This window comes from Rhinoraja longicauda, chromosome 14, assembly GCF_053455715.1.
Source record: "Rhinoraja longicauda isolate Sanriku21f chromosome 14, sRhiLon1.1, whole genome shotgun sequence".
Lineage (NCBI taxonomy): Eukaryota > Metazoa > Chordata > Chondrichthyes > Rajiformes > Arhynchobatidae > Rhinoraja > Rhinoraja longicauda.
This window is the reverse complement of record NC_135966.1, coordinates 13,747,118-13,762,655: the sequence shown is the minus strand read 5'-3', so window position 1 is coordinate 13,762,655 and position 15,538 is coordinate 13,747,118. Positions and strand designations below refer to the sequence as shown.

The window sequence follows — 15,538 nt, the reverse complement described above, 5'->3', positions numbered from 1 at the left end:
AGGTCCCAAAATGCAACCCACCAGCCCTTCTCCCCACCACACCCTTCTCATCCAACAGACCTCTCCTCCTCCCACACCCCCATCTCCCTCCCCACCCCCCTCCTATCCCCCTCCTCACATCCCACTTCTGCCCCCACCTCCCCTCTACCCCATCCCCTTCTACCCCCTACCCTCAAACCCCCTCCTTACCCCTTTCTTCTCACGCACCCCTTTTTCTCCCCTGCCCCCCCTCCAAATCTCCCCCACACCCACATCTTCCCTACCCCCTTCCCACCTTCGACCCAACACTCTCCCTCCCCTCAACCCTTCAACGCGGAGGGTGCGTCAGTCTGACCGCGGGCTCTCCACAGCTCGCCGTTGGAGGGTGACCGAGAGCCAGGAGATCGACGCTGCAACCGTGGCTTGGCGGGCGGGCGGGCTGGCGAAGAACTGCTCGCAGCAGTGAAAAAGCCGCCAATTATCCGCCGACTTCTCTTCATAACGACTACGCAGTGGGGGAATAAAAAAGAAAGCAACAACGAGAACAGTGAGTGGGAGTGGACAAGCCCGGGCAACACAAACATTGTTTTGAGTTCAACACCGAGCGTGTGAATCCCAATCACAGGGTGAGAAACTTTTAGTCGGAGGGTGTGCAATGTTTCACCGTTACTCATTTTTGTTGCTTTTAATTTAGGGGAAGAGGGGTGGGGGGGCATTTATTTCAGTTTAAAGCATTTTGGAAGTCATACCCCAAACTATAATTGGTCTCTTGATAAGCACTTGAAGTTGCTGCATGATTTTAGAGTGAGTTTGCAGTGGGCGTGGTGTGCACTCGTTGTGGGGAGCGAGCTTCGCGTGTAAATACTCCACATCTGGCCAGAGGGAATAGAGGTGGGGAATCTATTGCAGCATTTATTCCCAGGGTTGGCTAATCGCAGGCAAGTCATTTATTGTCGGAACTTGACAAACCCTCAAAACTTTCTATCTGTCCGTATTTTTTTTTTAAACGACGGCGCGTTTGCACACAGTAAGGACAACACTAACGTGGACCGTGACAGTGACACTGGGCACATTGGAGAAAAAAAGCCCATCACACAACGGCGAAATCCCATAAATCGCCAGGGATCTTGAATCGCTTCTATTTGTGGTTTTATTTTTTCTACTGGCAGAACTTGCATAGTCTTCTTGGCTGGTCTTTCTTTTTTAAACCGCAAAGAAGCATTTCTCTTTGGTGCAGCAAAGGATGGCCAAGAATCACCAGTCACTCAAGGTTGGAGAATGTCAAAAGCAAATGGTACCCACGTCAGAATCCACAGTCTGTTTGAGGACGCTGCCCACACTGGCCAGTTTACTGCTATCAGTCGCTTCTGTGGGGTTTTGTGTGTTATTAAATGTTAGGACGGCAGTGTTGCAAGATAAAGTGAGACTGTTGGAAAATCAAAAAGGAAGCATTTCATTGCAAGCAGCGCGAGACGATGCAGATTTATTTGTGCTACAGAAAAGAATCGACCAACTTCAGGAGGTAAATGATTGTGTTTTGTATGTAGAGCGATTGGCAATGTAAGGGATGCATCTTGTTAACAAGATTTAAGTATAAGTTGCCGCCTTTTTACTTCAATTAACAACTTTCGTTCGGTATTTCGTTCTTGGTTGTGCGTCTTGTTGCATTCATTCACCTATCTCCGCTTACTTTTCAATGGAACATAATACAATTGCTTGATGCTAACTCTTGCAAACTTAGAAACAATAACTGAGTTGGCCCTGGCACCTTTACTTATTGTTTTTTGAGTTAGTGATGTGCGATTTGTAATTTATTTCACAAAATGCTGGAGTAACTCAGCAGGTCAGGCAGAATCTCAGGAGAGAAGGAATGGGTGACGTTTCGGGTCGAGACCCTTCTTCGGACTGATGTCAGGGGGGTGGGACAACGGAATATAGGTGGAGACAGGAAGATAGAGGGAGAACTGGGAAGGGGAGGGGAAGAGAGGGACAGAGGAACTATCTAAAGTTGGAGAAGTCAATGTTCATACCGCTGGGCTGCAAGCTGCCCAAGCGAAATATGAGGTGCTATTTGTAATCATGCAGACACATTTTTACCTACTTCACACTTTTTGTCTGAATATCTGTGAATGAAACAACAAACACATCAAGAATTTACGAAGCATTTTCACCCTTGCTTCGCAGACTGGTGTTTGAATAAATTAGCAACATTACTAACATTTTCCCTGAACCTTTTCCAAAAAAAAAAATCACTGTTCAAATCTTTGGTATTTTACAGCAAAGGGATAAAGGTGCACATCAACCAAGATAAATGTAGATAGTGTGGATAGTTGCTTACTTATGAAAATAGATTAAGTTTCTTGCTTCAGTTTACCATACCATTTGTGTAGCCTACAATGGCCTCATAGCTGAGGTGGAAGTGCGCAATGCTCCATAGTGCGTTTGGAGCTATGTTCAACATAGGATTTTTCCACCTTTATGGGAGTCATAGTCGTACAATATGGAACCAGGCCCTTCGGCCCAACGTTTCAGAAGTAGGGACTGAAAATATAAGATAGTGTTAATACAAGTGGAACAGATATCAACCCCATTACAAATGTAGTGATTCGAAATGGAAAGATGTTGGAAGTACCAATGCACAGAATTTAGTGTGAGGATCATTATGGTTCATCATAATTTGTACAAATTTGGGAATTATTAGTATAGGACTAAAACATGTGGAGAATGTCACATTGAAGGGAGGGTAGTTTAGAGGAGGATTACAGAAAAAGATAATAAACTCAGAATGGGCATCAATTTCAATATTGGATAAGTGTGAGATACGTAGAAACATAGAAAATAGGTGCAGGAGGAGGCCATTTGGCCCTTCGAGCCAGCACCGCCATTCATTGTGATCATGGCTGATCATCCACAATCAGTAACGTGCCTCCCTTCTCCCCATATCCCTTGATTCCACTGGCCCCGAGAGCTTTATCTAACTCTCTTTTAAATTCATCCAGTGAATTGGCCTCCACTGCCTTCTGTGGCAGATAATTCCACAAATTCACAACTCTCTGGGTGAAAAAATACTCCATATGTGATTTCACCAGGGCCCTATACAACTGCAGAAGGACCTCTTTACTCCTATACTCAAATCCTCTTGTTATGAAGGCCAACAGGCCATCAGCTTTCTTCACTGCCTGCTGTGCCTGCATGCTTACTTTCAGTGACTGGTGTACAAGGACACCCAGGTCTCGTTGCACTTCCCCTTTACCTAATCTGATACCATTGAGATAATAATTTACCTCCTTGTTTTTGCCGCCAAAGTGAATAACCTCACATTTATCTACATTATACTGCATCTGCCATGCACCTGCCCACTCACTCAACCTGTCCAAGTCACCCTGCAACCTCCTAACATTCAAACTGCCATCCAGCTTTGTGTTATCTGCATACTTGCTAGTGTTACTACTAATTCCATCATCCAAATCATTAAGATATATAGTAAATAGTTGCGGCCCCAGCACCGAGCCCTGCGGTACTCCACTCGCCATTGCCTGCCATTCTGAAAAGGACCCGTCTATTCCGACTCTTTGCGTCCTGTCTGTCAATAATTATCTATCCATGTCAATACCCTACCCCCAATACCATGTGCTCTAATTTTGCTCACCAATCTCCCGTGTGGGAACTTATGAAAGGCTTTCTTAAAGTCTAGATACACTATATCCACTGGCTCCCCTTCATCCATTTTACTTGTCACATCCTCAAAAAATTCCAGAAGATTAGTCAAGCAAGATTTCCCCTTCATAAATCCATGCTGACTTGGACCAATCCTTTTACTGCTATCCAAATGCGCCGTTATTATCGCTTTAATAATTGACTCTTGCATCTTCCCCACCACCGATGTCAGGCTAACTGGTCTATAATTCCTCGTTTTCTCTCTTGCTCCTATCTTGAAAAGTGGGATAACATTAGCTACCCTCCAATCCACAGGAACTAATGCTGAATCTATGTTGGAAAATGATCACCAATGCGTCCACGATTTTTAGAGCCACCTCCTTGAGTACCCTGGGATGCAGACCATCTGGCCCTGGGGATTTATCAGCCTTCAGTCCCATCAGTCTACCCAATACTATTTCTCGCCTAATGCAAATTTCTTTCAGTTCCTCTGTCTCCCTAGATCCTCTATCCTCTAGTACATCTGGGAGATTGTTTGTGTCTTAGGGAAGACAGATCCTAAGTACCTGTTCAACTCTTCTGCTATTTCCTTGTTACCCATAATAATTTCACCTTTTTCTGCCTTCAAGGGACCCACATTTGTCTTTACCAATCTTTTTATCTTTAAATACCTAAAGAAGCTTTTACTAACCTTCTTTATATTCTTGGCCAGCTTATCCTCGTACTTCATCTTTTCAGCCCGTATTGCCTTTTTTGTTACCTTCTGTGTTCCTTTGAACGTTTCCCAATCCTCTGGCTTCCTGCTACCCCTTGCTATGTTATACATCTTTTCTTTTAGTTTTATACCATCCCTAACTTCCCTTGTCAGCCAACGGTTGATAATACTTTAATAACGCAATTTGGAAAATAAGCCTAGAAATTAGGAGTGTGGTCTTTACTAAGTGACTGATTACTAAGAGAATGTAAGGAGATGTAAGGAGAAACAAATAAAAAGGATTATGGGTTTATTGATAAGGTGAGGCAAAGCAAGCGGAGGGTGCCCTGGAGTATAAACACCGTTTTCAGCCTGTTGGGCTGAATGGCTTGTTTCTGAGCTGTAAATTATGTAAGACTCCATAATAATTGTAACGCAATATGTTACAATAAATAACTACATGTAAATATTTCATATTGCATCATTTTCTACATTGGCTTTATGTCGATAATTTCAATTGTTTCCTCAGTTCATATACTGTAAGGTATTTGAACTTATTCCAATTTGTACCAAAAGTGAATCGATTTTTGTGAATGGAATGTGCTTAAACCTTCGCAATGTACTCTAAATGACATGCGTAACCAGTATTATTAATAGTGGCAGATAAGCAGTTAATGATATTTGCAGATTATTGAAAAATAATTACGTACAAGATTTCTTCCTGGAATGTGGCATTGTTCTTGGAGGAAAGATTGGATAAAATTTGTGTAACACTGATTTGAGTTTAGAAGAACAGGAAGTAATCACAGTCAGACATAAGACCCAGAGAGAGAATGACATGGGGAAAATTCTACCTCCAGGGAACATAGTTTCAGGATAAGGGATAACCAATTAGAGTCAAGAATGTTTTATTGTCGTACGCCCCGAAATGGAACACTTATATTCTCACTTGCAACAGCACAACAGATATGTAAACATATTACTCAATAAAACCCATTATAAACAACAAACAAATTAGTTCAGTATATGTAAAAAAAACAGACTAATGTGCAGATAATAGCAGTGCTATTAAGGCTGATATGCTGAGAAATTTCTTTGCACAGACGATTGTGAATCTTTGGAATTCTTAATGTTAGACAGTTGCGGATGTTTGATTATGGAGTGTATTCAAGAATGAATCCATTGACTTTTGGATATTATGGAAACAGATAGGAATGTGAATTTGAGGCACAGGAATGGTAATTATCCTTTTGAATTGTAGAACAGACTGAAGTAACCATAAATTTACTCTGGCTTCAATTCATATTAATATTCTGACAACATTTTGTGGGAAGTAGGCTAAGATATGATCTACTTTTAACCTGCATAGTTGAAACATAGTCAATGATATTTGTTGAGCACGGTAATTACGTACCCAATTCCGTAAGTTTGAAACATGACAATCCTAAATCATTGCCTTTTACATAATGATTCAGGTTTCAGTCCCAGAATTTTTAAACAACTTATAACTTTGGACATGTAATTGTAGGATTTCATTTAATTATTGCATTGACAATCTGTGTCAACCTCTTCAACTCAGACATCAGGGATAATTTCATTACATGCTACAAAAACAACAGTCCTCCTAAGCCATGAAATAAAAATGTGCATCTGATTATTAGGACACCTTGCAGGTTTTCAGTCTCAGCCACGTAATGAAAAAATTACAACTAAAATATAATTACAGTTGTTTACAAAAAAAGCTCAAAGAGTGAGGTGGATGGTTTGTTTGTGGTACCAAGTTTGTCAGTAATCAGTCAGTATGTCTGAATCATATGGAGAAAATTGCCTGTGATTAAAAAAAGGAACACATTAATAATAAGGGTGAGCACGACAAGTAAATACTTTGGAAAAGTTAAGTCATGGCAGCACTCTCCAAAATGAATTTGTCCATTAAAAAAGATGTATGGATGAGTGAATTATTTGAAAGTGTTGACTAGTTGGTCCTTCAAACCTGCTTTACCATTTAATGAAGTTGTAGCTGATCTGACTAATTTCAACTCTGCACTCCCACTCCATCCCCAGTAACTTTCACTTCCTTGCAGATTAAGCACTTATCCATCCCTGATAGAGAAATATTTAGCGATTATTTGTACATTGCCCTATGAGAGGGAAATAAAACACCCCATCTCTGACTTAAATAGCTAACCTCTAACTTCCTGTCATTCTTGATTCTACCACATAAGAAAAGACTCCTTACATTCTTTCCTGTTAAAACTTCTCAGGATCTTGTATATTATTTTAAATAAACCACGGCTCATTTCTAAACCCCGGCAAATACATGTCTAGAAAATTGTGCTCTATCAATTCCTGATACCGATGATGGCTGCAAAGTTCATTTTTAAGTGACAAGCTTTTTGTTACTTTTAAGAACAAATGGTAAATTAGAAATTTTAAACTAAATGAAATGCTGGAAAATTCAACTAGTCAGAGAGCATCCCCAACAGTCAGCAGTTCAGGTTTCCACTTTTTTTAAAATCAGTTCTGTGAAAGGGAAAGCCACAGATGCTGGAATTAGGAGCAAAGATAAAACAATACTGTTGGAGGAACTCAGCAGATCAGGTAGCATCAGTGGAGGAAAAACGACGGTCAATATTTCAGGTCTTGACCTTGCATTAGGACAGAGCATGTAGAGGATGATAGCCAGTATAAAGAGATGGGAGGAAGATATGAGATGGTGTAGGTAGGTGATAGGTTGAACCAGGGGTGGAGAATGATAGGTAAATAGACCCAGGTGGGGATAAGGGCGATTTTAGACAGAGGCTGGTGTGTGATAGATGGAAACAGAAAAGGGGGTAAAATTTGGGGAGATGTGGCCAGAAAGAAAGAGATAGATAGATTCTTGATTAGTACAGGTGTCAGAGGTTATGGGGAGAAGGCAGGAGAATGGGGTTAGGAGGGAGAGATAGATCAGCCATGATTGAATGGCGGAGTAGGCTTGATGGGCCGAATGGCCTAATTCTATTCCTTATGACCTTATGAGGGAGGGGATGGGAAACCAGAGGCAGGGGCTGGAAGGAGATGTGGAAACAGGTAAGGGAGGAATGATGGACAGATGGGAAAAAATGGGGATAGAATAGGAAAGGTAGGCTATGGGTGACGGCCAAGACCCAGGTGGATAGGTGTGTTGGTGTTTGGAAGATGGAATTATGGTGGGAGGGAGGGTAACGGGATGGCAAAGGTGAACAATGGGAGAGAGAACCTGAGTGTACCAGTAAGAGTGGGAAAGGGGCACAGGGAATGTGGATTCTCTGAAATTAGAAAACGCAGTGTTCGTGCCATTGAGATGTGGGCTCCCCAAGTAGAATGAGGTGTTGTTCTCCAACTTTGCATTTTGGCTTCACAATGGCCATGGAGAAGACCAAGGACAGTTAGTTCAGCATGGAAATGACGAGGCGAGTTGAAACCACATGCAACTGGAAGGTCAAAAGGGCCTTTGCGGACAGAGTGCAGGTTCTCAGCAAAACGATAGCCAAGTATGCACTTGGTCTCACCAGTAGAGAGGAGGCCACATCGAGACCACCAAATGCAATAGATGAGTTTGGAGGAGATGCACGTGAATCTCTGTCTCATCTTGCAGCTGTGTAGATCTGTGGTGGTGCTGGAGCTGTGGAGCCAAGTGTTGCAACTCCTATGGTCCATGGAAATGTGCCAGGGGACAGGGAGGGGTGGATGAAGAAGGATGAATGCACCACAGAGAGAGTGCTCCCTGTGGAAAGCAGAGAGTGAGGGAGAGGGAAGATGTGACTGGTGATGGGACCCCGTTGTAGTTGACAACGGTTGATGTGCTAGAAATAGACAGGTGCACTGAAAGGTGAAGACCAAGGGTAGTCTATCTCTGTTCTGTTTGGAAGGGCGGGGGGTAATAGCAGATGTCTGAGAAATGGTGGAAATGTGAGTGAGGCTCCAGGAACTGCAGTAGCGGGGTAGCATTGGTTCCTGAAAAAGGAGGACATTTCAGAGATGCAAATACATTTTCAGTAGGGGTAAAGTGGGGAAGGCCTGCGTAGAATGAAGGGAGTGTCTGTTGGGATGAGCAAAATGGCTTGCTGAGAACAGGTATCAGCACATTAAGCTACCAAGCCTGTGTGGTGAGTTGTTAATGGTAAGGCGCTGGGACATGCCCAGCAATCTAGACGTGTGTAGGGTAAACAGAAAATGGAAAGACCAATTAGTTCAAACTGCAGATTTCACCAAACCCGTTGAGTTCCTTCAGCAATCTCCAACAACCATGAAAGGAGAAACAGTTATAGTTTCTGTTGAGGGATCCTTCATCAGAGCTGAGAGAGAGAAATATAAGATATTCTGGAAAGCAGCAAAATGTGGATGAAACCAAGGGAATTTCTCTGACAGAGTGAATATGTGGCAGATGGGATAGGGTAGTGTGGTTGTGTAACTTTTGGCTGATGTCATAAATTGTGCAGCCAAGTCTGCAGTGGTAGAATGAGACCCAATGCAAGCTTAAAGAACAAAACCTCACCTGTCCAGGCATGTCGCAGCCTTCCAGACATCACATGCTTTCCTTTTAGATAGCACACTCTTTCTTCCTGTTAATATCAGAATCATTTCCACCTGTCATTCTTTTTTTCTTTCCTCTCTCTATGCGGCCTTATGTGTTGAATGTGTTGCAGGGTGCTGGAACCAAAACATCCATAAATTACACAACCACGGTCCCTAATGTTAAAGCTGTCCCGGTTTCTGTAATGCCTCGTTAACCTATCAACTCGACGACCTTCACCAACAACCTATTCCCACAGCAACTGCGACCAATCCTTCACTTTGCTGTATTCATCTCTCCACCACCTACTCTGCAAGATAGCTTTAATTTTGTGTTCCCCTTTTTCCAGTTCCAGATAGAGACTTCAACCTGAAAAAATTAACTCTGTAACTTTACCTGCTGAATGTTTCCAAAATTTTCTGTTTTGAATTTAAATAAGTTATTATAGACAATAGGTGCAGTAGGCCATTCGGCCCTTCGAGCCAGCACCACCATTCAATGTGATCATGGCTGATCACTCTCAATCAGTACCCCGTTCCTGCCTTCTCCCCATACCCCCTGACTCCGCTATCCTTAAGAGCTCTATCTAGCTCTCTCTTGAATGCATTCAGAGAATTGGCCTCCATTGCCTTCTGAGGCAGAGAATTCCACAGATTCACAACTCTCTGATTGAAAAAGTTTTTCCTCATCTCCGTTCTAAATGGCCTACCCCTTATTCTTAAACTGTGGCCCCTGGTTCTGGACTCCCCTAACATTGGGAACATGTTTCCTGCCTCTAACGTGTCCAACCCTTTAATAATCTTATACGTTTCGATAAGATCCCCTCTCATCCTAAATTCCAGTGTATACAAGCCTAGTCACCACAGTCTTTCAACATATGACAGTCCCGCCATTCCGGGAATTAACCTAGTAAACCTACGCTGCACGCCCTCAATAGCAAGAATATCCTTCCTCAAATTTGGAGACCAAAACTGATCACAGTACTCCAGGTGCGGTCTCACAAGGGCCTGTACAACTGCAGAAGGACCTCTTTGCTCCTATACTCAACTCCTCTTGTTATGAAGGCCAACATTCCATTGGCTTTCTTCACTGCCTGCTGTACCTGCATGCTTCCTTTCAGTGACTGATGCACTAGGACACCCAGATCTCGTTGTACGTCCCCTTTTCCTAACTTGACACCATTCAGATAATAATCTGCCTTCTTATTCTTACCACCAAAGTGGATAACCTCACACTTATCCACATTAAACTGCATCTGCCATGCATCCGCCCACTCACACAACCTGTCCAAGTCACCCTGCAACCTCATAGCATCTTCCTCACAGTTCACACTGCCACCCAGCTTTGTATCATCTGCAAATTTACTAATTGTACTTTTAATCCCTTCATCCAAGTCATTGTCTCAGTATTTAGTTTAGAGATACAGTGTGGAGAACGGACCCTTTGTCCCACTAGGTCCATGCTGACCAGCGATCCCCGTACACTAGTTCTATCCTAACATGGGACAATTTACAGAAGCCAATTGACCTGCAAATATGCACGTTTTGAAATGTGGGAGAAAAGCGGAGCACCCAGAGTAAACCCAAGCTGTCAAATGTACAAACTCCATACAGACAGCATCCGTAGTCAGGATCGAACCCGGGTCTCTGGTGCTGTAAGGTAGCAGCTCTACCGCTGCGCCATCCCTAAGTGCTTGTTTCAAGTCTGTGCTTACTGATGCCTTGGACTTGGACAGATAGGTGGTACATAAGAACAAAAGTAGAGCACACTGAACACCAAACTCATTTTTCTATTCATTAAGGTTATGGCTGATTAGGTATACCCTTATTATTTTGGGGGATTCCATGAAGTGGTTTTAGCATGGAGTAATGCTGCTTCATGAGCTGAGTAGGACACTTCCATGGTCATATGAGAAGAAGCTGTGACATTCAAGATCATTGTTGATGAACACCAGTTGAATTTAATTATATATCACTGCATCCCATCCTAAGCTGGTGGTTTGGTCTTAGATACTGGTGAATATGTTTGTTTCTGTGAGTATGATAATGCAGTCTATTGCTCAACATGATTTCATTTTGGAAATGAAGGCCCTTTTTCCAACATCTCTGCCAATTTTCTCTCATTGTTCCTGATTTTTTTTTTAGGGTAGAGTTTAATGACTACAAGCAGTCCTCTGCACTTCATTCAAATGGCAAATGTTTGTGAAAATGTGGGCAATGCGCACAGCTGGCTTTCCCTAAATTGGAAGGGGATCAAATTTGCAATTCTATTAGTTTTTCCTTTTCTCTCTGGAGTACTAATCGTGTTTAGTCCTCTGATTTCTATCCTGACTGCGAACAGCTAACCTGGTACGGATGTGGATTACTTGATGACTTTCTAGAATGCATATTTCAATATCACTTTGTGCAATATATTATCTGACAAGCACTAACTCGGGGTATTGGTACTCACTATAAACTAAAGAAAAAAACTTTAATAATTCTGTTTAACAGGAAAAATGGCAGGGGAAGAATGTATCTGGTAAGAATGAAACCTTTTAGAATATTGTTTAGCATTTTTTTTATTCCATCTCTCTATCTGTTTGCCCACGTAGAGTAATAATGGTCCCGTTTTTGAGGATGAGGATGGCAACTGTACAGCCTTTGCCATCATTACACTGTGAACTCATCAACAACCTCCCAGGAGTACATATGCATTGTCAGTAACTCCATGCTCCTCAGCTGTGTGGGTTTTGTTTTCATCCTTCACTAGCATTATCTGCAGATATCAATCATTTAACCATGAAGTTAAGGATGTAGATATTCAATTAGATAATCATAGTCCTATAGCACAGGAGTATGCCCTTCAGCCCATCATGTCTGCAATGACCATTAAGCTCTGATGTGTGCTATTCCAATATACCAGCAACTGGTCCTTCGTCTACTATCTCTGGTGATCATCCTGATGTTTCTATTCCACCTAAAGTTATGCCTTACTATTGTCACTTCCCCAAACATTTGTCTCCCCATGGGTGACCATCTGTCCAATGTTTAATCTACTTGATGATCTCGCCTATACTAGATATCCTTAAGATTGATATATGACAGAAACTGAAACCAGAAATGAGGAGCTATTGCTACGTGGATTGGCAAAACAGCATTTTAAGTTGAAGTCCGTGGCGAGCTTCTTAGCATTGTCACTGACTGTAGTATCTAGGCAAGTAAATGGGCCATCCAGATGCTGCTTGACCAGCTGTGTTTCTCCAGCACTTTGTTTCTTGCTGCAGACTCCAGCATCTGTAGTTCCTTGTGTGTCCAGGCAAGTAAAGCAGAACAGCCAACCCTAATATAAACCAGATACAAGCATGAGCTCAAAGCATTCTTTGATAAATGTGGAAAAAACTATATACCTTTTTCTTTCATCCTTTACACAATTTCTATTGAAGCAGATAAAACTCAGTAGGTAAATGTGTTACCTGGATTGTATTCAGTTCAGCCAATCAGTCAAGGTTCAGATTACATCCCTCTTGTTCCAAATAATCCGATTTCAGCTCAAGTGTAAAAATAAGAATATCAAAATACAAACGGAATTGATCATCTTTCCTGCATTTACTCTCTGAATCAATATAGTCAGGCTCGTAAGCAATAGCTAATATTCTGAATTTCCAAAGGACATTTTTTATACGGTGTGTTGTCCTACTTGATCCCCTATATTTCTCTGCAGTACGTGATGTGCATCATCACTTCCAGTTACTTTAAAAAAAATGTTAACAAGAACTTTCCAAATTTTCACAATAGACAGAGTGGCTTCTCTTTCCTCATCTGCAGCATTGAGAGTTCCATCTTTGTTCATTCCCACATCCCCCTCCATTGCCTTTATGTTTTTTTAAAGATCTGACTCTTCAACATTCAGCCTCAGAAAATCTGCACAGATCCCAAATAAACACTGGGAAGCCATCATGCCCAGCCTCTGCACGATTTCTGAGTGGCTCTATGATATCTGATGCCAGGCGCACCCAAACCCTTTCCATGATAAAGGTTGCTTGATTCTTTTCCTCATCTCTAACCTGACCTCAACACAGTTCCTGTTGAAATCATCACCCATAGCTTTATGCCTTCACATTTCTCCAATGTTTTCTGGCCTGCCTTCTATATTCTTACTCTTCAAAATCATCTATTCTATTCTATTCTATTCTATTCTATTCTATTCCTATGCCAAGTCTTGCTGATCCATTACCCACATTCTCCTTGACCTAAAAGCACTTAGTACTCAAGTTGGTCATCTTTGGTTTGGTCCTTATCTTTTCTCTAAGCTTTTCATACATCATAACCCACAGAACCCTCCGCTTATCTGACTGTGGCTTCTTGTATGTGTCCTCCACCGTTGGACCCATCATAGGTGGTTGTGTTTTCAGCAACCTAGAACATTATCCTGAAACACCTCAGGCCATCTTTGATGATCACCGCAGGCATCTGTAGAATTGTGTGACTTTGCTACTGTGTCACCCAATCTGTAGCAAAACTTTGATACAAGCTGTCATCATCTCCGTACTTAATTATTCCGATGTTTTCCAGGGCAGCTTCCCATTTTTCCATCTTGGTAAACTTCGGACTTTTAAGGACTTTGTTCAGTTCAGTTTAGTTTATTGTCACATGTACTGAGGAACAGTGAAAAGCTTTTTGTTGCATGCTAACTCCGGACTGTCAAAGCAGCCACAGCCAGACATAAAAACAGCTTTTTTCCACGAGTGATAGTTCTACTCAATAACCAAAGTCTGTAGTCTCTTTTTTGCTCTGGTTTATTTTCACCCACATGTTTAGACCGTAATGGCGTATCCTTATTGTTTTGATGTGTTTATGCTTTATTCTTAATTGTTAACTGTATGTTTGTGCTGTCATTTGTGAGCAGAGCACCAAGGCACATTCCTTGTATATGCATACTTGGCCAATAAACTTATTCATTCATTCATTCATTCATTCATAACCAGTCAGCAGAAAGGCAATACATGATTACAATCAATCCATTTACAGTGTTTAGATACATGATAAGGGAATAACATTTAGTGCAAGGTAAAGTCAACAAAGTCCGGTCAAGGATAGTCCAAGCGTCATCAAAGAGGTAGATAATAGTTCAGCACTGTTCTCTGGTTGTAGTAGGATGATTCAGTTGCCTGATAACAGCTGGGAAGAAACTGTCCCTGAATCTGGTGGTGTGCATTTTCACACTTCTGTACCCTTTGCCTGATGGGAGAGCGGAGAAGGGGGAGTGGCCAGGGTGCAACTCATCCTTGATTATGCTGCTGGTCTTGCCGAGGCAGCGTGAGGTATCAATGAAATCAATGGAGGGGAGGTTGGTTTATGTGAAGGCCTGGGCTGCGTCCACAATTCCCTGCAATTTCTTACGATCTTGGATGGAGCTGTTCCCAAACTTTGCTGCCCTTGTCATATCTTTACATTTCCCGATCATCAACCCTGCATTTGCTGATCCTGACTCTAACTCTTTGAATGTTAAATTCTCATCCTTATACTTAAAATTTTTGATGGCCTCATTGTCTTTCATATGTTGAAAGACTGGAGCGACTAGGCTTGTATACACTGGAATTTAGAAGGATGAGAGGAGATCTTATCGAAACGTATAAGATTATTAAGGGGTTGGACACGTTAGAGGCAGGAAATATGTTCCCAATGTTGGGGGAGTCCAGAACAAGGGGCCACAGTTTAAGAAAAAGGGGTAGGCCATTTAGAACTGAGATGAGGAAAAACTTTTTCAGTCAGAGAGTTGTGAATCTGTGGAATTCTCTGCCTCAGAAGGCAGTGGAGGCCAATTCTCTGAATGCATTCAAGAGAGAGCTAGATAGAGCTCTTAAGGATAGCAGAGTCAGGGGGTATGGGGAGAAGGCAGGAACGGGGTACTGATTGAGAATGATCAGCCATGATCACATTGAATGGCGGTGCTGGCTCGAAGGGCCGAATGGCCTCCTCCTGCACCTATTGTCTATTGTCTATTATGTCCCCTTATCGTTGCTAAAACCTACTACATTCTTACGGTTCTGTTCTTTTGTGCAATACCCCTTTTGACATCATCTCCCATCTCTCCACTATTCAAGGCTGCTTTTAAATACTCTCTTGAGAATTCCCTTCCTAGGAACAACGGTCTCTTCTTTCCTGTGTCTCCCTTTACGTCCTCCATGAAAGATTTTGGTCATCGCTCATAACTCCTGTTTATCTTAGCAATCATATGTATTTGATTAAGTCTCTGTTAAGCAGCTGGGATGTTTTTCTATTCATGAATAATATTTAAAGTTTACTTTGGTTTGGAATCTCTTTAACATTGTGTCTCTGTGAAGTGATTTTACAAATATATGCTCCATAATTATGTTGTTGATAAATTATTGGGCCCTTTAGGATTTTTTAATTCCAAGTCGTCTTCTGATTAAGCATCAACTTTGGGTTTTAATCAGTACCCTACAGGTAGAAAATAGAAACATTAATTAGTTTGATTGTGTGTTCAAATGACTGTTAAAAATTCAATACACCCAGTATTGAATTAGATGAGATGTTTAACAAAGGTAAAATATTCTATGTGATAATGTTGAAGTAGAGGTATTAATACTGATATTTGGTTAATATATAAATCTCAATCAACGTCAACAGAACATTATTATTTCGGCATTATCACATTTCTGTTTGCAA

The 15,538-nt window shown here is 41.7% G+C and overlaps 1 protein-coding gene across 1 annotated transcript in view; it reads left to right on the top strand.

The window, feature by feature from the left end:
• Positions 1 to 1,222: 1,222 nt before the first annotated feature.
• col23a1a (collagen type XXIII alpha 1 chain a) overlaps positions 1,223 to 15,538 on the top strand; it is a 117,601-nt gene continuing 103,285 nt past the window's right edge. Inside the window, exon 1 of the mRNA XM_078411297.1 lies at positions 1,223 to 1,501. Within this exon, the coding sequence (XP_078267423.1) occupies positions 1,223 to 1,501 (279 nt within the window). The remainder of the gene's footprint in view (positions 1,502 to 15,538) is intronic.